Source organism: Mustela lutreola, chromosome 6 (assembly GCF_030435805.1).
Source record: "Mustela lutreola isolate mMusLut2 chromosome 6, mMusLut2.pri, whole genome shotgun sequence".
In the NCBI taxonomy this organism is placed as follows: domain Eukaryota; kingdom Metazoa; phylum Chordata; class Mammalia; order Carnivora; family Mustelidae; genus Mustela; species Mustela lutreola.
The window spans coordinates 142,839,704-142,864,401 of record NC_081295.1 but is presented as its reverse complement, the minus strand read 5'-3'; the positions used below and the strand labels follow the sequence as shown (position 1 = coordinate 142,864,401).

Below are 24,698 nucleotides of genomic sequence, written 5' to 3'. Positions count from 1 at the left end.
GACACCAAAAGCACAGTTCATAAAAGAACAAACACTTGGACTTCATCAAAATTAAGAATTTTTTTTTCTCTTTGAAAGGCATTGTTGTAAAAAGAAAAAAGAAGCCATAAACTAGAAAAAGATATTGTACTATGCATATATGATAAAGGATTTATATCCAGAATATATAAAGAACTCTCAAAACTCATTAATAACAAAAGAAACAATGCAATAAAAATTGGACAAGAGATTTGAAGAGACTCTTTACCAAAGGAGGCATGAGGGTAGCAAATAGACAAAAAGTACTCAGAAAAACCTATTGAATGGGTGGATGAAGGAATGGGCAAATGAGATCTGGCTTTCTTGAATGCATTTGCTGCTTGATTAACTCTTCATTTTTTTTTAAGTTTATTTTTTTAAATTTATTTATTTGACAGACAGAAATCACAAGTAGCAGAGAGGCAGGCAGAGAGAGAAGGGGAGGCAGGCTCCCTGCCGAGCAGAGAGCCCAATGCCGGGCTCGATCCCAGGACCCTGAGATCATGACCTGAGCTGAAGGCAGAGGCCTTAACCCACTGAGCCACCCAGGCGCCCCCATTTTTTTTTTTTTTTAAGATTTTATTTCATTTGCTTATTTCAGAAACAAGAGCAAGTTGGGGGGAGGGGCAGAGGGAGAGGAAGAGATAAAGAATCCCAAGCCGACTCTGTGCTGAGCAAGGAGCCAAGACATGGGGCTCAATCCCACGACCCTGAGATCATGAGCAGAGCCGAAACCGCAGGTCAGTTGCCCAACTGACTTAGCCACTCAGACATCCCTTGATTAACTGTTTAGAATTCTTTTTTTTTTTTTCAAGATTTTATTCATTTATTTAACAGAAAGAGATCACAAGTAGGCAGAGGGCGGCGGTGGGGTGGGAGGGGGAAGCAGACTCTCTGCTGAGCAGAGAGCCTGATGCAGGGCTCGATCCCAGAACCCTGAGATCATAACCTGGACCGAAGGCAGAGGCTTAGCCCACTGAACCACCCAGGCGCCCCTAGAATTCATTTTGATGATTATTCTAGTAATCAGAACAAGTGAAGATTATTCTAGTACAAACACACATACTAAAGCCAGATAAAAATAGGTTGTAAGTATCTTTATCTCTGGACCCTTCTAATAGGAAAAGTAATTTTTTTAAAGTTAGCTACATTAAGGTAATTTGGGCCATGCCTTCAGCTTTCTAAAGATCTGGCTTAATGCAGGAATGGACGTAGACTATTCCAATAAGACTACAAAAATGATAAATTTCCATTAGAAAATTCCTCTCTCAATTAAACTTTTGATAGATACTCAGGATCAGTGAGTCAAATGACACTACTAGAGAAATAAAGTGTAGATGTGTCCCAGAAGACCACCCCACCACTGCAGCTTGGCCTGTAATAGGAATTTCTGCTTTATTTCAAAGCTAATAGTTTGTTTCTTCAGCACTCCTCATTTGCAGAAGTAGACAAGAATTAAAAGTTGTTATTACCTTCTCTCCACAAAGACTTCATTAGATGTCCTTCAGAGGTCTCTGAGAATAGGTACTTCTCCCTTGGTCTCTAGTATTTCACATTTTACATTTTGACTTGAATTCTATCTTCTGGAAGAATAAAGGATCTTAACTTAGTCCCATTAAAACGTGTGGGGTTTTTTTTTTCTATTTGTTTTTTCATTTTCCTCAAGTAAAGGCTATTGACCTATTAACTCAGCTAGTTCCAGAGGATATCTGTTTGTTTTAAACTATTTGTCTAAGGAATTCAAAAGGTGATCAGGCCTTTCTGTTTATTCCTGTGCTCTGATTGGTATGAGAGCATATAATAGTTGTGATAGATAAGAGAGAGCATGCTAACATCCCAAGAGATAGTCTGGTTCCTGAATACAGCTTAGTCTGGATGATAAAATTATGTATACTTAGTGGCAAAAGTCCATTTAACAAGGTCCAAAGCCTTGCAGGACTTGCAGAGTTTGGAGGTGAAGGCATGGACTAGGGGAGCAGGACGAGTCCTCTGCGTGGTAAAAGAGACCATCTTCCACATACAGGGTCCTAAATGACTACTCTGTATCAAAGTTAAGAATATAGAGACTTTGGGGCACCCTGGGTAGCTCAGTGGATTAAGCCTCTGCCTTCACTCAGGTCATGATCTCAGGGTCCTGAGATCAAGCCCTGCATCAGGTTCTCTGCTCAGTGGGCAGCCTGCTTCCCCCTCTCTCTCTGCCTGCCCCGGCCTACTTGTGATCTCTCTCTCTGTCAAATAAATAAATAAAATCTTTAAAAAGTAAAAGAATATAGAGACTTTGGTTCCCTAGAAATGAGGGAAATTGATACACCAGGAATTTTAGCTATGGGCATATTGTCTCTTAAAGCTGTAGAGCTTAATGCAAAAGGGCAGGTGAGTACAAATTCAATTGGACCCATTGCTGTGCTCATTCATTTTCCCTATGGGGAGGATGACTAGCACAGGTACACATGAACTGAAGTATGTATCTTTTTTTTTTTTTTAATCTATTTATTTGACAGAGAGAGACAGAGAAAGAGAGATCACAAGTAAGCAGAGAGGCAGGCAGAGAGAGGAGGAAGCAGGCTCCCCGCTGAGCAGAGACCCCGATGTGGGACTCGATCCCAGGACCCTGAGATCATGACCTGAGCTGAAGGCAGAGGCTTTAACCCGCTGAGCCACCCAGGCGCCCCCAAAATTTTATTTGAGAGAGAGAGAGAGAGCATGAGCAAGGGGAAGGACAGAGGGACAAGCAAACTCCCCGCTAAGCAGGGAGCCCCAACTTGGAGTTCCATGCCAGGACTCTGGGATCATAACCTGAGCCGAAGGTAGACACTTAACTGACTGAGCCACCCAGGTGCCCCTTCCTTTTTTTTTTTTTTTTTGTTTTGTTTTGTTTTGTTTTGTTTTGTAAACACTGTGGTGTTGGCATGGTGCAGGCCATGATAAAGTAAAGACCACATTTTTTTCAGGATGTTGCTAATATCAGTGATATCATTTGCTAAGGAGCTGCAATTCCATTAGCCAATAATAATAATATATTTTTCAAAGGTCTTTGGATCCAATGAGATTCTCATTAGAATGTCACAGAAACCATAGGTGGTGTGCAGTAACAAAAAAGTGGGGAGGGTGCCTGGGTGGCTCAGTGGGTTGAAGCCTTTGCCTTCAGCTCAGGTCATGATCCCAGGGTCCTGGGATCAAGGCCCACATCTGGCTCTCTGCTCAGCGGGGAGCCTGCTGCCCTTCCTCTCTCTTTGCCTGTCTCTCTGCCTACTTGTGATCTCTGTCTGTCAAACAAATAAATAAAATCTTTTTTTTAAAAAATGGGGGGGGATAGGTCTATATTAAATATTACTTGAATGCTTACTGTGTGACCGAAGCTAAAAAGACAGTTGAAATGAACATTTTTCAGGCAAATTCTAATCTAAGCTCAAGTATTTGTAGAACTAAGGTAATTACAAATTACCTTTAACAGAACTAGTTACGATGCTGACCAAGTGCACTCAAGACTGTTAAGAAAAGCCTAGGTGGCTTGGTTAGTTAAGCATCAGATTTTTCATTTTGGCTTAGGTCATGATTTCAAGGTTGTGAGACTGAGCCCCACATCAGTCTCCACGCTGGGTGTGGAGCCTGCTTCAGATTCTCCCTCTCCCTGTAACCCTTCCCTCTCTAAAAAAAGGTTATTGTCATATGTACTTTTCTATCCAACTAGTTTAATGACAGAACCAAATGCGATTCCAAAAAGATTCTTCATAACTCATTTTCCTGAGTTCTGACCTCTTCCCTTGGAAAGGATCAATCACATTAAAGCCTTCTGTTAATTTTTTTCCTTTTCAAAGGTTGGATAAACAAAGAAATCTGTGAAAGTCACTCTAGTTAAGATAGAACTCGGCTTATTTAGATAAGCAAGTTGGGCAACAACAGTTAAGTGTCTTTATTGACACTGGCAGCTAGCCTGGGTATTTCCAAATGCGATTTATTTTTTAACTTACCTTCATGTTTAAATTCTGAACTGAGTTTTTACATCCATAAGGAATCAGCTCTTCATTTTAAAGTTCTAATTTGTCTTTCTCGTATGAACAGCACCATGGGTAGCCAAAGAACACATATGGGCAATTTTTTTGAAGTATTTTAACGAGTAAACGAAGAAGGAATGACAGAGCCAGAATGTCACAATTTTGCAATCCCTAATGAATCAGTGGATGTAGGCTCTGAGCATCATCACCTGATGCCGAAGCATCACAGAAAGAGTGACAATTGGTTGGCAGGTGCCTCCTGATGGAAACACACAATCACCTCTGAAGTATTCTGCCCCAGATTTCTAACCTGAGTCTGATCAAGCCCCTAGAGCTAGTTACAGTTATCAGTTTACAAAAGCACAGAGGTCAGAAGCACATGAGAAACTGTTCCCTGGGGCTGTAGTCCACAAAATCCAGACTGCAGGAAATCTACAGTATAAGTTGCAAGAAAATCAAAAGAGATGGAGGGGAAAAGTGGAGACGAAAGAGACACAAGAGATGTAGCAACCCATGGCTATGTTAAAAAAAGACAAATTTTGGAAATTTGTATACTTGATGTCCATAGTTAATGTCATTAATAAGTTATGGCTAACGTTTAAGAAATTACAATGGTTTTGTCACTTTGTGTGTTTTCTTATTTGTTTGTTTAAGTAGGCTCCATGCCCCAACTCTTGACCCTGAGATCAAGAACTGAGCTGAGATTGAAAGTAAGATGTTTAATGGACTGAGCCACCCCAGGGACACTTATGTGTATTTTTTAAAAGATTTCTTCTTTAGTGGTACATACTGACATATTCAATGACAAATTATTACATCTGGGATTTGCTTCACAGTAACAGAATGGGAAAAAAAAGATCAAAATAATAGAACAGGGAAAAGTAGGTAGGGGTATAGATGAAACAAGATTAGTCATGGGTAGATAATCTCTAAAAAAGGTGATGGATGCGTTGGAGTTCATTAATATGTATACCTTTTTTAGATGTTTGGAATTTTCCATAATTAAAAAAATTCAAATTGCTGTGAAGTTTATATTTCATCTGCTCTTCCAAACCACAGAAAGCAAGTTTCTCTGCCAAGTTTATAAGGATTCTTAAAGATAGGATTATTCAAAATAGCATGGTATCATAGAAAGAATCCAACAGGTTTCAGATGGCATTCTGGCTTCCCCATTTCCCAACTGTCTGACCATGTGACCCTGGGTATACCATTCCCCTTCTGAGGTTCCTCATCTGTACTGTGGTAAGCCACACAGCATTTACGTTATATTATGTTTATGTTAGGTTTATGTTAGATACCCAATAGTCACCTACAAATACTACATTTGAGCTAAAAGAATGATGAGCTTATAAATTGAGGCTGCCTTCTATAACTTCTGGGTTAGTCTTAGGATCCCTTTGGTCTGCTTCCCAGATGTTGAAGAAGTTGCTCAGGTTGCATTGGTTGAAGTCTGGGTCAAGCAAGAAGCTCTTCAAGTATCTGAACCTCATTTAGGTTCTTCTACTCTATTCTTTCTAGAAGGCCCATTCATTAATATACAGTTGAAGTAAAATGTTAACTATTTGAGGGTACAGGCCTTTCACCTCCTTCATTAAGTTTATCCTAGGTGTTTTATTCTTCTTGGTGCAGTTGTAAATGAGATTGTGTTGAATGAACTAAGCGAATGAATGAATGGAACTGGCATCAAATTGTCTATTTGGTTTCAGCCTGTCAGCTTTAAGTAGAATATCACTTTCTGATTTCCACAGGCATTAGATCAAAAACAGTATCAATAATTAGTAGTTTCGCTGCAGGCATTTTTCTAGTGCTTTATTCATATTAATTTAATCCTAATAGCCATATATAATGCATTATTTTTATCCCCATTTTATAGACCAAGAAACTGAAACACCGAGAATTAGGTAACTAAGCCAGTATCACATAGCCACTACGTGGCAGGGCTGACTCCTGAGCCCATTGATGGTAAGGTTTTTTTTTTTAAAGATTTTATTTATTTATTTGACAAAGAGAGATCACAAGCAGGCAGAGAGGCAGGCAGAGAGAGGGGGGGAAGCAGGCTCCCTGCGGAGCAGAGAGCCCTGGTGCGGGGCCTGATGCCAGGACCCCGGGACCACCACCGGAGCTGAAGGCAGAGGTTTCAACCCACTGATCCACCCAGGCACCCCTGATTGTAAGATTTTAAGACACTTGGTTAACAAATTCCTACCTGTTCATGGTCTAAAGCTACGCACTCCTTATAAGCAAATATCTAACTGACTTTTAACACTCCAACGACAGTTAACTCTAAATACTAGGAGGTTATGTGACAACAATTAGCCCTGACACGGATGGCTAGTCACTCTGCTACTTCACAAAACTGCAAACTCACCCGCAGTCCTTCAGGTGTGGAATGCTAAGTGTATACGGCAGGGACCTCCGTGTACATGCAGATGTGGTGTACTGACTCTCAACAAACACATTTACCTTTCCTTGCATTTCAGTGTACTACATCGGCCACATAAAAAAGCAAGCATTCCCAACGCTAAAGAGCGGGAAAGGTCATGCAGCACGCACAGGTCTATCTTTCCTAACATCTTCCACCTGGATGACAAAAACTTCAAAAAATTAAAAGTCCAGCATCTAAGACCCCATACTTTCTGTTCACGCTTAAGTGTTCAACTAACCATTGGTGGTAGTAACTAAAAAGTCCCTGGAATGAGACCTCTGCAGGCACCGTCGTGTGAAACAAGCAGTTGCCTGCTCAGACTGATCCGCGCCCGACTTGAAGCCAAAGAGAGCCGGACTGCTCCGTGGATCTAAGACACCCACACCCCGCAAACCCGCAGGCGCATAAGCCATTCCCTTTGACGTGTGCTTGAAAACCGCGGAGCCCAGCTAAGAGGAGGGGCAGAGCCCTCGCCTCTACAGCTGCGGGTCCTCGCAGCTCCCGCAGCCACCGCCGCCTCGGCTGGGGCTGGCAGCGGGCAGCCGCCGGCGGGGAGGTCCGCGCGGACGCTCTGCGAACGTTGGGCCACGCCACGCGACGGGCGACGGCTGCGCCTGCAAATCGCCACCCGGCCGGCAGGGGGCGCCGCGGACGGAGCCGGGCGTCCGGGAGGGGGCGCGCTAGGCCGCCGGGGGCCACCCGCTTCGCCGGGCCCCGCCCCTCCCCCCGCCGCCCTCCTCGCGCCGCGGCCGGCGAGCCCCCGGCGAGGGGAGGGGGTGGGGAGCGGCGGGCGCCCGAAACGGCCCTGGAGCTCGGAGCGCCGCGCGGGAGCGGCGCGAGCCCGAGGGGGCGGGGAGGCGGGCGGGCGTGCGCGCGCCGGGCGTGGGTGTGGGCGTGGGTAAGTAGAGCGGGCGCGGCGGGAGCGCGGGGCAGAGGAACGCTGGCTACCCTGGACAGCGCATCTTCGCCCGCCGGGGTCGCCGCGCCTCAGCGGATCATGGTGAGTGGGCGCCGCGCGCCGCCGCCGCCTTTCTCCTTTCTCTCCGCGACCAACGCACTGGGCGGGAAGGGGCCGGGCGGACGGCGGCAGCGCGGGAGCCGCGGGTTCGACTGCTGGAACCCGTGGCGCTCGGTGGGCCTGGGGAGGGGGCGGTGAACGTTTGGGCTGGGGGGGGGGGTGGTGAGCGCGCGGGCCGGGGCCGCGGGCTCGGGATCTTTGTCTGGGGGTCGCGGTCCCGCCCCGGCACCTCGAGGCGCCCGCTCGCGTCCAGCCTCCTGTTGCAAGCGCGCAGCCGGCCGGGCGCCCGGGATGCCCGACGAAACCGCCCCCCGTTCCCGCGGCGGCCATTCCCGCTCGCCTCCCGCACCGTGCTTTCCTCCCCGGCCCGACCCCCGCCGGGGGGCCGGCGTTTCCCTCGCGTGGTCCCGACCCTGCCTCCGGAAATTCTGGGGGTTTTGTCTCTAACGGTTGAACCCATGCCTCCTCTCGTCCCCGCGCCGTGCCTGCAGTCCCGGGGGTGTGTCTGCGTGCTTGCCCCGGCCTCCCGGGCTTTGCATCGTGGAATCGGGGAGGTTCCCATTTGTTTACGGAGATTGGGGGGGGGGGGCGGTCTGGTGTGTTCCTTGCGACGACGACTCTCCCAGTTTCCCGGGCCAGTAGTCGACTCTGAATTCACCCCGCTTTTTGCTGCCCACGGGGCTCTGTCCTGGAGAGAGAGGGGTGCGTGTGTGTCCGTGGGTATCCCAGGAACTGCCCGAGAGTTTTGGCAGAAGAACCTGGTTCTGTGACTACAAAAAGAGAAAGTGATGTGGTTTCCATATGGTTCCTTCTCCACTATGGGGCTTGTTAAAGTATGCTAATCTCCTTTCTTTTCCCACTCCGGCTGACACTGATCAGGCCCGGATTTTGCTCTCTCTCAACGCTCTCAGGCTCACACCATCTACCTGATTATACGTGAAGCGAAGCCGTCTCCGCCTTCTCTGGCCACCCTGTCTAAAATTTCAGCCTTTCCTACCCACCCACCACAGTAACTATCCCCCTTCTTGCTTCATTTTTTTTTCCTTTATAGCATTATTTAACAGACTCTTGTTTATCTTGTTTACTCAAGTGTTCCCCACTAGAATGTAAATATCAGCGCTGAGATTTTTTTCATTTTGTTCACTGCTAGTATTTCTAGTACCTATAACAGTGCTTGGCATATAATATGTGCTTCATAAAGAGAAAATTAACCCCCAAACCCAGCCTACTAATGCTGATGTACAAATGGGAAGCAGCAGAGCAGCTACAAGGATTACCTGTCCAGTTGACAGTCTATAAGGATGAGAAGCTCAAGGGAAGTTTGAGAAGAGAGATGCTCCTGGAAATGAGGGACTCAGTGTGGCGACTCTCAGTGAGAAGAGTGAGCTAGCCATCTCTTAATGCCTGGGTCTATCGCTTCATGTCCTTGACACCTTTGCACTTGGATGGATAAAGCAGTTTTAGAGCTAACTGGCTCCTTGGGGGCCTGAACCTTTGTTACAGATTATTATGAATTGTAATGAGTAAGAAAAGTCCAAGGATTTCACCGTAATTGGAATGGAAGAGTCATGGGAATTAATCTCAGCCAAAATAAAGGGCTTGCTCTTGTTAATTCTACCCTGTACTGTTGTGATACTGCCTTTTCAGAAAACCATTTTTCAGAAACTTTGGGTTTTCCGAGGAGGTATTTTTGTGCCTATGTCCACATAAAAGTCCTGTCGCTTTAAAAAATGATGCTGGCAGTGGGAAGGTTTCTGAGGGTTAAATTCTAAAATAAACTACTGGGTCCATACAGAGAGATACTGCTTTGAATCCATGTCCAACGTGAATGTAGTTTTTCTCGATGTCTGCTAATTAGTCTTATTCCAAAGCTTATATTTTTTCCTTCAAATTCCCTTTTGCTTTTCCCTTTCTATAGTGTAAATGTTTAGCAAACCTTTGTTTTAAGCCTGGGGACATGTGTTTTTATAATCTGAGCCGAACTGCCTAGTAAAATTTACATGGGCAAGTTCCTGAAAATGATGTAATTTAGCTGTTACTCTTCATGTTTAGCTGTTCTGTGATAACTGCTGTCATGGCCAGATAGGTAATAAAGATGAAAGATGGAAAGGAAGGAATGATACATTTGTCTTTAAAATTAAATCCAACCCACCAAACATAAATGAAAAACACCTCATTCTTTTGGTCCCAATTTATATTTGTAGGAGATTTTATGTTATTCCAGTCAAAATATCAAGACATTTTTTCCCCGTCTATTCCTCAAGGAATATATTTTTTAAGGAATATAAATCCTCTCTCAAAGCTATCCAGTTGGGTAAGCTTAATTCTTGTTCTTTCAACAAAAATGTTGCAATTTCATCCAGCTCCCTTAAAAACACCTTTTTAACATTGGCGTATAATTGATCCCTTCAAAACATTTTAATCACAGTTTGGGAGGTTCAGGCGCTATCATAGTCTGAAAGAGGGTTTTTAAAATTTAAGTAGCTCCGTATCGTAAATTTGTTATATTCAGAAAACTGGGTCTTACTATAGAGGGTTGTGCCCAGAATCCTCTCCCTTGGACAGTCTGCCGTCTAACCTGACCATTTTGGATATTTAGGAGTAGATGTTGTTAAGGGACAAGAGATTACACCAGTAAGCTCTTATCTAAGCTCAACATGGTAAAAATATGCCAACATGAGTAGCTCAGCAAAATTCTGAAGTTACAAATTTATACATTTGTATTGTAATCGAATTAGGACATCTCTGGTATGTCTCTGACTCTTGACAGTGAACCATTCTAATAAGTTGTTAGTTTAAATATAGCCAGTTAAAATCTAACAGTTGAAGAGCTGCAGAGTATAAATTGTTCTGGAATTGATGATGTGGCAGTTTAGACCTTGAGATCTGGAGTGAGTCATGGATTTGAATCCCAACACCAAGATACAACTTTGTGACCTTGGGCAGGTTAACTTGTTTAGGACTTAGTTTTTTTTTTTCTATAAAAGAAGACAATGATACCATTTCATAAAGCTGTTGGAAGGAACAAAGAAGATAATGCACTAACTCTGGCCAGTATAATTCTTCGAGCATTCAGTGAATATTATCTTTATAATGATGTGCGTTCTTTCTCCCATATCTGGCTGTTTTCAGTTGAAAAAAATCTCAGAATAATGTCTTTGATTTACTCATGGATCTCATCCCATTATGTGATCCTGAAATCTATCTAGTAATGCTCTGTATCAACACCGTCCAGTAGGAATCTGCAAACTGTATATGTAATTAAAAATTTTCTAATAGTGGCGTTAAGAAGTAAAAAGACAGGTGAAATTAATTTCAGTAACAGATTTTAGTTAACCCAATTCATGCAAGTATTATTTCAACATGCAAGCATTGTAAAAAAAAAAAAAAAAAAAACCAAAAAAAAAAAACTAGTGCACATTTTTCCCCCATATGAAATCAACATCTTGTTATGTGTTTTATACTGACAGCACATTCGGGAGCTCAGTAGCCACCTGTGGGACAAAACAGGCCCAGATGACACACATCTTCCAAAATTACGTCCTGTGTGCTGGGCCCTTCTCTCTCCTCGTGAGAACCTCACTGCCGCCTTAAACCTAGTGTTACCAAGTCAGCTACTCAGCTTTCAGATTGTCCTCTCTGTTCCCTTTGGCTGCTAGTAATTCCACCAGCTCTCAAGTCTACTGTGTCTGAAATTGGATTCTTGCTTGGCTTTTTCTTTTCTATTGTTCATTGTATATCTTCTCACATTTTGAGACTCTCTTTATATCTCCTCTCTTCTCCAGCCCCCTCTCCACTATTGTCTTTCTTACAGATTTCCTCCTTTGTAGCATCTTAGTTTTTAAACTTTGTACTTGAAGCTCATTATTTTTTCAAGGCCAGAGTCCTCATTGTCCTGTAGTAGCTTAAAGCTAGGTCCTGACTTGTTTCCAAGGTCTCCCTCTTGTCTGCTCGCTGTGTTGCGCTTCCCTTCCTTCTGGCAACCCCCTCACCTCCCCTTCCTGCCTCTGGAGAGAGGTCGCTCTCTACCTCCCTCTACCTCCCTATCGCTGGGCTCTGCATTCTCGCCATTCTCTCATAGCTCTTTCGTATGTTAATTTATAAATGCTTTCTATTTTATTTATTTATTTATTTATTAAAAGATGTTATTTATTTATTTGACAGAAAGAGATCACAAGTAGGCAGAGAGGCAGGCAGAGAGAGAGAGGAGGAAGCAGGCTCCCTGCTGAGCAGAGAGCCCGATGCGGGACTCGATCCCAGGACCCTGAGATCATGACCTGAGCCAAAGGCAGCGGCTTAACCCACTGAGCCACCCAGGCGCCCCAATGCTTTCTATTTTATACCTTATTCTTGTGTTTCACACCTTTATCAAATATCCAAAGAAATAGAATTCCTTTAACTAAAAATCTGATATTGCAATGACCCACCCAAGGAAAGAAGCACAGATAAAGGAAGGGCAATAATAAACCATGAGAAGGTAAAAATGAAATTATTCTTTGAGCTTTAACTATCTTTCAAGAAGTATCAGTGGACCTAATAATAATAGCAACAACCACCACAACTGTGGTAACACCTTACTCAGGGCTTTTTAGGAAACAGAGCAGTTTTCTTCTAGCCTGGTGAACAGAGGCAGGAAACAATAGCAAGGTGTTGGACCAAGAGTCAAGAAACCTAGTTTCTTTCTAGTCCTAGCTTTTTTTTACTGACTAGCTCTATTGCCTTAATTCCATCACACTGAGACACTATTTACTCATCTGCAAAATGGGATATTCTCCTTTCACAGGGTTATTTTGGCAGAATCAGTGGAGCCTTTACACTGGCTCTTCTCTCTGGCTGCCTGGCCAGATCTTTCTGCCAGAAAGCTGTATGGCTGTCTTCTTAATATGTTTTTTTTTTTTTCTTCTTCTTCTTCTTTCATAAGTGTTAAGAGAAAACGATCTTATGATCAAAAAAATTGGGGGAAGCAGTAGTCTAGACAGGTTTCTCCTTTTCTTTTCTTTTTTTTTTTTTTTTTAATGTTTCAGGAGTACAACACAGTGATCCAAAAAACTCTATACCTTATGCAATGCTCACTAGAAGCGTAGCTATCATTGGTCCCCAGACAGTGCTATTACAATACAATACAAAACAGACTGTATTCTCCAGGCTGTACCTTTCATCCCTGTGACTTCTTCATTCCTGAACTGGAGTCCCGCATCTCCTACTCCTCTTCATTCATTTTGTTTGTCCTCCAATCCCTCCTCCCCCTGGCAGTCACCTGTTCTCTGTATTTATGAGTCTGTTTCTGCTTTTCTTTCTTCCTCTGCGTTTTTTTTTTCTTTCTTTTTTTTAGGTTCCATGTATACATGAAATCCTGTAGTGTGTGTGTTTCTCTGTTAGACTTATTTCAGTTAGCATCACACTCTCTAGGTCTTTCCATGTTGTCATAAATGACAAGATTTTTTTTTTAAAGGTTTTATTTATTTATTTGTCAAAGAGAGAGAGGACAAGCAGGCAAAGTGGCAGGTAGAGGCAGAGAGAGAAGCAGGCTCCCCCCTGAGCAAGGAGCCCGATGCGGGACCTGATCCCCGGATGCTGGGATCATGACCTGAGTGGAAGGCAGCAGCTTAACTGACTAAGCCACCCAGGTGGCCCTTTTTTGTTTTGGGTTTTTGTTTTTGTTTTTACTAATATTCTATTGTGAGATATATATACAAATATATCACACATCTTATTTATCCATTTATCTATCGATGGACACCTGGGTTACTTTCATATCTTGGCTATTGGAAATAATGCTGCAATAAACATAGGGGTGCTTATATCTTTTGGAGTTCGTGTTTTCCTTTCTTTTGAGTAAATACCCAGTAGTGGAGTTGCTGGATCATATGGTGGCTCTATTTTTAATTTTTGGGGGCACCAAAAAATTTTTCTACAGTGGCTGCACCATTTTATGTTCCCACCAACGGTGCACGAGGGTTCCCTCTTCTCCACATCCTCGCCGACACCTGTTATTTTTCTTCTTTTGGATACTGGCCATTCTGGCAGGTGTAAAGTGAAATCTCAGTGTGGCTTTGATTTGTATTTCCCTGATGCCGAGCAAAGTTGATCAGATTTTCATGTGTCTGTTGGCCATCTGGATGTCTTAGTTGGAAACATTTCTATTCAGGTCCTCTACCCATTTTTTAATTTGATATTATTTGGGGGTTTTGGTGTTGAATTGTATAAGTTACATATTTCAGAAATTAATCCTTCATCAAAGATATCATGTACAAATACATTCTTCCACTCAGCAGATTGCCTTGTTTTGTTGTTTCTTTCCTTCATTGTCCAGAAGCTTTTTATTTTGATGCAGTCCCTGTCGTGTATTTTTGCCTTTGTTTTCCTTGCCTGACGAGAGCGATCTAGGAAACTGTTAATAAGGCTGATATTCAAGAAATTTCTGCTTGTGTTTTCTTCTAGGATTTTTATGGTTTGGGGTCTCACATTTAGGCCTTTAATCCATCTCGAGTTTCTTTTTGTGTATGGCGTGAGAAAGTTGGGCACCTTCCTTCTTCTGCATGTAGCTGTCCCGTTTTCCCAGCACCATTAACTGGAAAGACTGTCTTTTCTTCATTGTATATTCTTGCCTCCTTTGTCATAGACTGAATAACCCACATAAGCATCAGTTCATTTCTGGACTCTCTCTCCTGTTCCGTTGATCTGTGTGTCTGTTTTTATGCCAGTACCATGCTGTTTCGATTTCTGTAGCTTTGTAGTATATTTTGAAATCAGACTGTAATGCCTTCAGCTTCGTTCTTCTTTCTCAAGATTGCTTTGGCTGTGCAGGGTCTTCTGTGGTTCCAGACCAACGTTAGGATTGTTTATTCTGAGATGCGTGGAAAGTGCTGTTGTATGTTGATCGTGATTACACTGAGTCTGTATGTTGCTTTGGGTAGTACGGACATTTTAACAATATTATTCCTCCAATCCATGAGTATGATGTATCTTTTCATTTGTATATGGGCTCTTTAATTTCTTTTATCCATGTTGTATAGTTTTCAGCATCTAGGTCTTTCACTTCCTTGGTAAAGTTTATTCCTAGGTATTTTATTCTTTTTGGTGTAGTTATAACTGGCATTGTTTTCTTAATTTCTGTTTCTGCTTTGTTATTAGTATATAGAAATGCCCCAGATTTCTATGTATTAATTTTATATCTTGCAACCATACTGAATGCTTTTATTCGAACAGTGTTTTGGTGAAGTCTTTAGTGTTATCTAAAGTATCCTGTCATCTGCAAATAGTGAGTTTTCTTTTTTCCCTCCCCATTTGGATACTGTTTATTTCTTTCCTTGTGTGATTGCTATGGCTAGGACTTACAGTATCATGTTAAAGTGGTGAGGTGAACATCCTTATCTTGTTCCCGATCTTAGAGGAAAAGCTTTCAGTTTTTCACCATGATGTTCGCTCTGGTTTGTCATGTATGGCCTTTATTATGTTGAGGTATGGTCCCTCTAAGCATACTTTGTTTAGCATTTTTTGTCACAAGTGGATACCTGTGTTCATCAGGTATATTGGCCTATAGTTTCCTTTTTGTGTAGTTTTGGTGTCAGGGTATTGTTGACCTCATAGAATGTATCTGGACATTTCCTTCCTCTTCTGTTTTTTGAAATAGTTTGAGAATTGATGTTAATTCTTGAAATGTGTCGTGGAATTTACCTGTGAATCCATCTGGTCCTGGGCTTTTGTTTGTTGGAAAGTTTTTTGATTACTGATTGAATTTTGTTGTTAGTTTCGTCTGGTTAGATTTCCTATTTCTTCATGACTGCTTTTGGAAGATGGTACATTTCTAAGAATTTATCCATTTCTAGGTTGTCCAGTTTGTTGACATATAATTTTTCTTAGTAACTTTTATATTCTTTTGTATTTCTATGGTGTTCGATGTCACTTCTCTTTCATTTCTGATGTTACTTATTTGCATCCTCTTTTTTTTTTTTCTTAATGAGTTTGGCTAAAGCTTTATCAATTTTGTTATCTTTTTGAAGAAACGTTCTTGGTTTCTTTTTTTTTTTTTAATCTCTATTTCATAGATTTCTGCTCCAATCTTTATTATTTCCTTTCTGTTGATTTTTCTGCTTGGATGATCTACCCATTGTTGTAAGTGGGTGTTAAAGTTGCCTGCTGTTATTATATTACTGTCAATTTCTCCCTTCATATTTTTCAGTATTTATGTATTCAAGTGCTCCATTGTTGGGTGTGTAGATATTCACAATCATTATATCCTCTTGTTATATTGATCCCTTTATCATTATGTAATGCCATTTTTTGGTTACAGTCTTTGTTTTATTTTATTTTTTTAAAGATTTTATTGATATGAGAGAGCACACACATGCACACACACAGGGAGAGGAAGAGGGAGAAGTAGACTCCACACTGAGCAGGGAGCCCCGACGCAGGGCTCAATCCCAGGACCCTGAGATCATGATCTGGGCTGAAGGCAGAGGCTTAACCAGCCAAGCCACCCAGGAACCCCACAGTCTTTGTTTCAAAGTCTGTTTTGTCTGATACAACTCTTGCTAGTTTGGCATTTTTATTTTTGTCTCCCTTTGCATGGAATATTTTTTCCCATCCCTTTACTTTCAATCTGTATTTGTCTTTAGATCTGAAGTGGGTCTCTTGTAGGCGGCGTATATGCCATGTGTCTTTTATTTTTAATTCAGTCATCCTGTATCTTTTGATCATTTAGTATTTATATATTTATTTAACATATAGTGCATTATTTGTTTCGGGGATACAGATCTGTGATTCATCAGTCTTACACAATTGACAGCTTTCACCATAGCACATAACCTTCCCAGTGTGATTGAGCATTTAGACAATTTACATTTAAATTAATTATTGAGAGGTATGTACTCACTGCCATTTTGTTAATTGTTTTCTAGGTTTGGTTTCTTTTTTTTTTTTCTTTGTAGTTCTTCTCTGTTCCTTTTTTTCCTTGTTCCCTTTCCTTGTGGTTGATGACTTTCTTTTATGTTTGGCTTTCTTAACGTACTTATTATTATAGGCTTTTTGTTTGTGGTTTCCATGAGGTTCATATATAACATCTTAAATATATAACAGTCTGTATTAAGTTGATGGTCACTTACGTTCACACACATTCTTAAAAAAAAACTATTTTTACTCCCCCATCACATTTTGTATATTTGTTACTATAATTTACATGTTTTTATTCTGAGTTCCCTTTAACTAACCTTTACGATATAATTGGTTTTGCTACTTCTGTTCTTTAACATGCGTAGTAGCTCTGTGATTGTTCTCTGTCTCTGTTTGCTTTTACTCATGAAATTTTGTTCTCTCATAATTTCCTAATTTTGAAAATTTCCTAATTTTCCTTCCAATTATGACTTTCTCTTTTTCTCTTAATGAATTCCCTTTAACATTTCCTATAGGGCCAGTTTAACGGTGATGAACTCCTTTAACTTTTGTTTGTCTGGGGAAACTCTGTCCTTCTATTCTGAATGGTAATCTTGCTGCTGGGGAGATATGTTGCTGTTGTTGTTGTTTTTCCCTTTCAGGATTTTGAATATATTATGCCACTCCCTTCTGGCCTGCAAAGCTTCTGCGAAGGAATTAGTACAAGGCCTTTTCCCTTCTTCTTTTGTAATTAGTTGCTCCTCTCTTGCTGCTTTTAAGATTCTTTGCTTATCTGTGATCTTTAACATTTTAGTTATTACGTATCACGATGTGGACTTACTTGGTTCATCTTGTTTGGAGCTCTCTGTGCTTCTTAACCTAGGAGTCTGTTTCCTTCTCTAGGAAAATGCTCAGGTATTATTTCTTCAAATATAACTTCTGCCCCTTTCTTCTCCCTCTGGGGCCCATATAATACAATGTTCCTTCCCTTGTTGTTGTCCAAGAGGTCCCTTAACCTGTCCTCCTTTCTCTTATTCTTTTTGCTGTTCAGCTTTGGTGCTTTCCGCTAAGCTCTCTTCCAGACTGCTGATCTGTTCTTTTGCATCTTCTAATCTATTGTTGATTCCTGCTAGTGTATTTTTCCTTTCAGTTATTGCTTTGTACTTTTTTAACTACACCTAGCTTAACAACTCTATTTAAAACTGAGACCTGCCCTGCCATATTCACATATGCCTGGTCCCCTTAAACTGCTATATTTTCCATAGCACTTGGATTTACTCATTTATGTAGCACTTGGTACCTTTTATTTTATTTATTTATTTATTTATTTTAAAGATTTCGTTTATTTATTTGACAGACAGAGATCACAAGTAGGCAGAGAGGCTGGCAGAGAGAGGAGGAAGCAGACTCCCCGCGGAGCAAAGAGCCTGATGCAGGGCTCAATCCCAGGACCCTGGGATCATGACCTGAGCTGAAGGCAGAGACTTTAACCCACTGAGCCACCCAGGCGCCCCTTCACTTGGTACCTTTTAATTATTATGTGATTTTTGTTTGTCCTTTCATGACCTGTCCTTTCATGTCCCCTTTTGTTTGCAAGCTTCACGAGGACAGATTTTTGTTTGCCTTGCTCAGGAAATTATCTCAAGCATCTAGGCTAATGCCTAACCTGTAGCAAATTCTAAACAGTTATTTGTTGATAAAACAAAGACCAGTTTTGCTGTTTCCCAGTGCAGTGTTCTTTTCTCATCAATCCCATTTACCAACCATAAAGGATTAATTTGGAAATGCTCATCTGCTTTGCAAACATATTCACAACAGCATTCTTTTAAAGACCAGTATCTTTTAAGGCATTTATAATTATTTATCACAATTGAGTTTGGCATGTTTCAGTAACGTAGCTGTTTCATCCATGCACATGTGCTTGTATAACCTTTCAGTAAATGATGTATATGTATTCTTACAAATTATTTTTATATTTCACAGTCATATTTGTGGAAGGGGTCAGGTTATTTCATTTCTAAGTAGTGAAACCTATAATTTTATTATGTTATTGAAATTAGTGAGGGCATATACATTTCCATAATTATATTTGCTTTTCATAATATAATTTGTAGATGGGACCAGATTATGTTCTTATTCTTACATAGTGAAATCTATAACTAATAATATTCTCACTGAGATTAAAAATAAATATCTTTACTTTTTTTTAAATTTTTTTTTTAAGATTTTATTTATTTGTCGGAGAGAGTGAGCACAGGCAGACAGAGTGGCAGGCAGAGGCAGAGGGAGAAGCAGTTTCCTCCCTGAGCAAGGAGCCAGATGTGGGACTGGATCCCAGGATGCTGGGATCATGACCTGAGTGTAAGGCAGCCGCTTAACCAACTGAGTCACCCAGGCATCCCAAAAATGAATATCTTTTTTTAAAAAAAATTTTTTAATTTTTTATTTTCAGCGTAACAGTATTCATTGTTTTTGCACCACACCCAGTGCTCCATGCAATCCGTGCCCTCTCCAATACCCACCACCTGGTTCCCCCCAACCTCCCCCCCCCCCCCCCACCGCCGCTTCAAAACCCTCAGATTGTTTTTCAGAGTCCATAGTCTCTCCTGGTCCCCTTCCAATTTCCCCCAACTCCCTTCTCCTAACTCTCCTTGTCCTCCATGTTATTTCTTATGCTCCACAAATAAGTGAAACCATATGATAATTGACTCTCTCTGCTTGACTTATTTCACTCAGCATAATCTCTTCCAGTCCCGTCCATGTTGCTACAAAAGTTGGGTATTCATCCTTTCTGATGGAGGTGTATATGGACCACATCTTCCTTATCCATTCGTCCGTTGAAGGGCATCTTGGTTCTTTCCACAGTTTGGCAACCGTGGCCATTGCTGCTATAAACATTGGGGTACAGATGGCCCTTCTTTTCACGACATCTGTATCTTTGGGGTAAATACCCAGTAGTGCAATTGCAGGGTCATAGGGAAGCTCTATTTTTAATTTCTTAAGGAATCTCCACACTGTTTTCCAAATTGGCTGAACCAACTTGCATTCCCACCAACAGTGGAATATAAAACAGTGCAAAACAGGCCCCACACCCATCTAGTAGACAATTAAATAATAAATATGCAATATATTCTCCACATCCTCTCCAACACATGTTGTTTCCTGTCTTGCTAATCCAAAAATGAATATCTTAATGGTAATATAAACAAAGCTATCATTTGTGAATTTACTGAGTGATTATTTTGGTTCTTACATATGTATTGTCTTTTTTGGCTTTTTGTTATCACTTAAATACACTACACGTGTAGTGATGTTATTTTATATTTATTAATATATGTGTGTAAAAGTGCACTGGAAAACACTTATCTTTTTTGAAGCCTTACAAAAACTTGATAGAGGCAGTATACAGTAGGTATACTAGTATACCTAGTGTACAGGTGAGAAATAGAGTTTCAAAGAATAAATGATTTATCTAAGGTCACATACTAGAGGAAGCAAAACCAGGTATAAATCTTCTGATCCAAAAACATGTGAGTTTATCCATGAATCAGTGTAAATGCACTCTTCTCATATAAATGTGATGAAAGCTGTAGTACTCTTCTCCATTATCCTAGATGAGAATGGACAATCAGAATGACTTCCCCATGTAGTTTCTTCCCTGCAAATTATTAGATGGTTGAATAGATAGGTAAATATATATTTCTATACATAATATCTGTATTTACATATTATATATGTATGTATTCACATATATAAACCAATATATAAAATCTAAGGATGCATTTCAAATATATGAAAAATGGAGCAAGCAAGGAAAAATATGGTTTTTTTTAATGTGTGTGTTTTTTTTTTTTTTTGAGAGGGAGAATCTAAAACAGGCCCCACACCCATCTAGTAGACAATTAAATAATAAATATGCAATATATGCCATTAAGTAAAGCAGTCACTGTTTTTCAATTGAGTAACGGTAGTATTAAGACATTGATCAGAGGAGCACCTTAGTTAAGCATCTGATTATTGGTTTTGGCTCAGGTCATGACCTCAGGGTTGTGAGACTGAGCCTTGCTTGGGGCTCTGTGCGTATGAGCAATCTGAGATTCTCTCCCTTTCCTTTTGCCCTCCCCTACTCAAATACATGAATGAATAAATAAATCTTTTAAAAAAACACATTGATGAGAGAGACCAGTGGTAGATTTGCACATAAACTTTTGTTTCATATTGACAGTTTGTCGTTTGAGTTTACTTGTAATATCTTAATCTTTGAAGATTTAAGTTACTGATTTTTTCATATTGCTAAACAGAATTTGGTTAATAGAATCTTTGAGTTTAACAGACATTATGACTAGTTGGGGACCCTTGTTTTGGCAGGGTCAAAAGTTTATCAACTGTTACACTGAGGTTAGATTAGTTAGAGTTAATTAGTTAGAGTCAGATTAAAAATTAACTCAAGCCTTTAAGAAGAAAACAGAAGATGTCCATAATGCAAAAATAAAATTAGGACATTTTCAATTTTCCAGAAAAATTAGTTCTGATTACCTTATTTTCTTTGCCTCTGAGAGGTCTGTGCAGTGTTCTCTGACACGGTAGGAAGAAAGAGGGAGCTTACACTTGACATTTTCTGCTCTCATTGCAGAGGCTTTCATTAAATTGTTACAGGGAGGATTCATCCTCTTGGGCCAGCAGCTTCCTTGGTTTTTGGAAATGCATACTGTGGGAGTGTGTTAATGTCAGTGATGCCGTTATGCTTAAGCAGGGTGCTTTGGCTTATCAGAGGATACTCAGTTCTGATAACCTGATTGCCCTTGGATGCTATTTCACATCCTTTTCTCCATAGGTTAGAGAATTGTTACTCCTTGGTATTCTTCAGGGTGAGCATTACGCCCTTTCCCTTGGTCTTTTCTATACTCAGACTCCTAAAAAGAAATGGCATGAATCACAACTTTGAGATTTAACTGCCTGAAGGCTGTTTCAAACTCACTAGTACGAAGCAACCATACCAGTTAAAAAAAAAAAAAAGTCCAGACCTACAGCATGGGTAACTTTTACTTCTTTATTGAGCCAAAAATGTGGTCAGGACCAGGAGGTGGTTGGTAATTGAAGAACCAGAATCCTCAGGACTGATAAGGCTGAGATCAAGGCTGTGTCTGTGACACCGTAGTACTCAGAAGACCAGTCAGTTCAATGAGAGGAGAGGAAAAAAATCAAACCCGTTGTCTGAGAGGTAGCGTGAGTAGGAGGAGTAAGAACTTGGGAATTGGCCAGACATGTTTAAATGCACATTCCCAGACTAGATGAAGCCACACCCTCCGAATCAGAACCACTGTGTGAGGGGCTTGGAGTTCACGTGCCTGGAATCTAGTCCACAGAACTCTGAAATCCAGCATTCTAGTGGTTAAGAGGAAAGAACTAACAAAAATATTTAGTATATGCATCTCGAAGGGGTTGGGATTGACACTAGATCTTGACTAGGTTGGATTTTGATATATAGGAAAAAGGAGGAATGTAGAATCAAACAGAAGATTCCATTCAAGGGAAATAACTGGGTAAGGAAGGACCCAGAAAGCAGTAACACGTATTTGAGAAACGCTATACTGTGAGCAACTTACAGACAAGGCCACATGTCCTTGCAGAGCCTCGCTTATAGTTAGGTGCTCAGGAAGGGTTTTTTGAACTGTGAAGGTTGTGCACCAACAGGAGTACGGAATGGATGGATCAGGGCAGATTTTTGAAGAGTCTTGAATCTGAGGCCAAGACGTTCCTTCTGGATTTGGTAAACCAGGTTTTTGAAATGGAAAGTCAAATGATGAAAGGGTCATTTAGGAAGATTAACCTGGTTTCTGTAATACCTAGATTGAGAGAACCTGGGTAAGGAGGTTATAAAGGGGTTGAACTAATGAGGCAATACTCCCTCATCGTCATGTTGTCAGCATCTGAAAAAGTGATGTCTTGAACTACACACTTCTGGGTTCAATTCTCTGCTCAGTTTATCTCCCCTTGAAGATGGGTAACTTCTTGCTTTATCTTTAAGACAGTAACACATGGTGAAGATTGGGTCACATAAGATAACCTGTATATAAGTTCCTCATAATAGACCATCTAGCTGATAGTGAACACTCAAAACTGGTGACTGTCACCCAGAGAAACTTAATTCTATTCATCTTTATAAACCTAACAGTTTTTCTATGTCTGGAAGAGAGATTTTTTTGTTTGTTTGTTTAACTTGATTAATGCACATTTACTTACATTTTTTAAATCTCCATGTTCCCGTGGCTGTGGTTTTTAGTTTAACATTCAGGACTTTTTCTGGAAAGACTGAAAAAGTAATAAAGATTTCATTATCTGCTATTTAGTTCTCTTTCTCCAGGTTGCACGCGATCTGTTAATTAGCAAAAAATGAAAAGCCAAGCTATGTGCTAGTTTCAAAACCAGTTTTCCTGCTGAATAGTTCTCACCTTTAGATGCATACATGTTAGGAAACTGAAAATCCTTAGAGCTCCCCATAATCAAATTAAACTTTAGCTATTTTCCCAACTGCCTACATCAAATTGCCCGTGTCTTGAACTTCTTAATAGTGCTTAATCTAATGCCTTAACCCTTAAAAATTTACCCTACAGAAAAACACATCTTCTACTCAGTACTGTGACTTTCCCACTGGGTCGTCATTATTTCATTATTTAAACCTTAAATAGAGCAGATTACAGATTCGTATATTGTATTTGAAATAATGAGGAAAGACAACGCATGTGTGTACATAGTTTGTTTTCCTACTTTATTCCTGTCGGTTTGGAAGTAGTGAAAAATAGATTACAAACGTGTAAGTGTATGGGTAAAAATGAAATAAGCGGACAATATAGGGCTTACTTTGCATGACCTAGGAAGAGACAATGTTAGAAAAGACTTAAGATTAGGTGGGAAAAGTGGAAGACCCATCAGATGTGTTGAGGACACCAAGAGACCAGCCTGGCTGGTATGCAGCTGTTGCATCGAGGACTGGTCCCAGCAAGGCTGGAGGACTGCTTTGGACCAAATGGAATGAAGTCTTTGGGTTTCTGGTTCAAAGTCCATGATGCCTTCCAGCATAAATGTCGTTTCTCATAAACCTCTTTCCTCTGTGGTAGACTTATTGTGTCTTGTATGGCTTAATTCCCTATCAGTTCATTTTCAAATGAAGTAGAACAATTGAAGCTTCATTTTGTGAGCCCCTTCGGAGGAACTTGGGGCAGCATCCCCAGTGGTGATTATCGGCATGTCCTATGCCTGTACCCTTTCCAATTTGCAGAACATTTCACAGCATCCTCTCAGTTGATGTCATTGAGTAAGTTGCTTCTGTATTATCTTATTATGTGCCCCCTCACCCCACCTGCTGCAGCATAAGTTCTGTAAGGGCACAAACTTTGTCTTGTTTACCCCTGTACTTTCAGGGCTAGGCTTGTGCCTGCTGGTAACAAAGAATGCTTGTCAGATCACTGGACAGCGTGGAGAGTAGCTGTCCCTTGTCTGAGGAAACTGAGACTCAAACTGTTTTATCTGGAGTCCTACAGCTAGTAATGGTGGATTGGGGATTCAAGCTCTTTTTATACGTGTGTCTTGCTTTCTACCCTGTTGCTTATTTCATTATACCAGTTGCCTTTCCTGATACTCATTGTATTTTCAGCATGACTTGCAAAAACACAGACCACAAAAAGTGACAGGTTTGACCTTATCCAAATTAAAAATTGAGACTATAAAGACACCACAGTCATAGATTTAAAAAAAAAAAAAAAAAAACAAGCAATAGGGGGCACCTCGGTGGCTGATTTGGTTGAGTGTCTGACTCTTTATTTCAGCTCAGGTCCTGATCTCAGGGCAGTGAGATTGAACTGCGCATGGGGCTCTGTGCTGAGCACGGAGTCGGCTTGAGATTAAGGGCAGATTTCTCTCTCTGCCCTTCCCCTCCCCCTACTCATGCTTGCAGTAAATAAATAAATAAATAAATAAATAAATAAAATCTTTCTTAAAAAACCAAGTAGCAGACTAGGAGAAGGCATTTGCAGTCTATATTAACAATATAGATCGTTATATATACAAATGACTTTTATAAATAAACAGAAGATAAGCAATTCTTAGAAGCATACATTAGAGTTATTAAATGGTAGCTCACTGGAGAGGAAACCTGCACAGCCAGGGAACTTTTAAAGACATATCCCATTGCAATAGTAATAAGGAAATGCCAGTTAAAACCATGCCACAACCCTGAACCTGGCAAAAATTAAAAGATGGACAGTAGCAAGTCCTGAAAGTTCATAAGAGCAATATGGTAGTTTTTACTAAAACTTGTATTCATCAAACAACATAGCAATTCCACAACTAGACCTATTTTCAGAGAAAGTCT

The 24,698-nt window shown here is 40.8% G+C and overlaps 1 protein-coding gene across 1 annotated transcript in view; it reads left to right on the top strand.

Moving 5' to 3' along the window:
- Positions 1-7,280: 7,280 nt before the first annotated feature.
- The window catches only part of ELOVL2 (ELOVL fatty acid elongase 2), a 60,629-nt gene continuing 43,211 nt past the window's right edge, over positions 7,281-24,698 (top strand). The window contains exon 1 of the mRNA XM_059179250.1: positions 7,281-7,438. Coding sequence (XP_059035233.1) covers positions 7,436-7,438 — 3 coding nt within the window. The 5' untranslated portion in view covers positions 7,281-7,435. The remainder of the gene's footprint in view (positions 7,439-24,698) is intronic.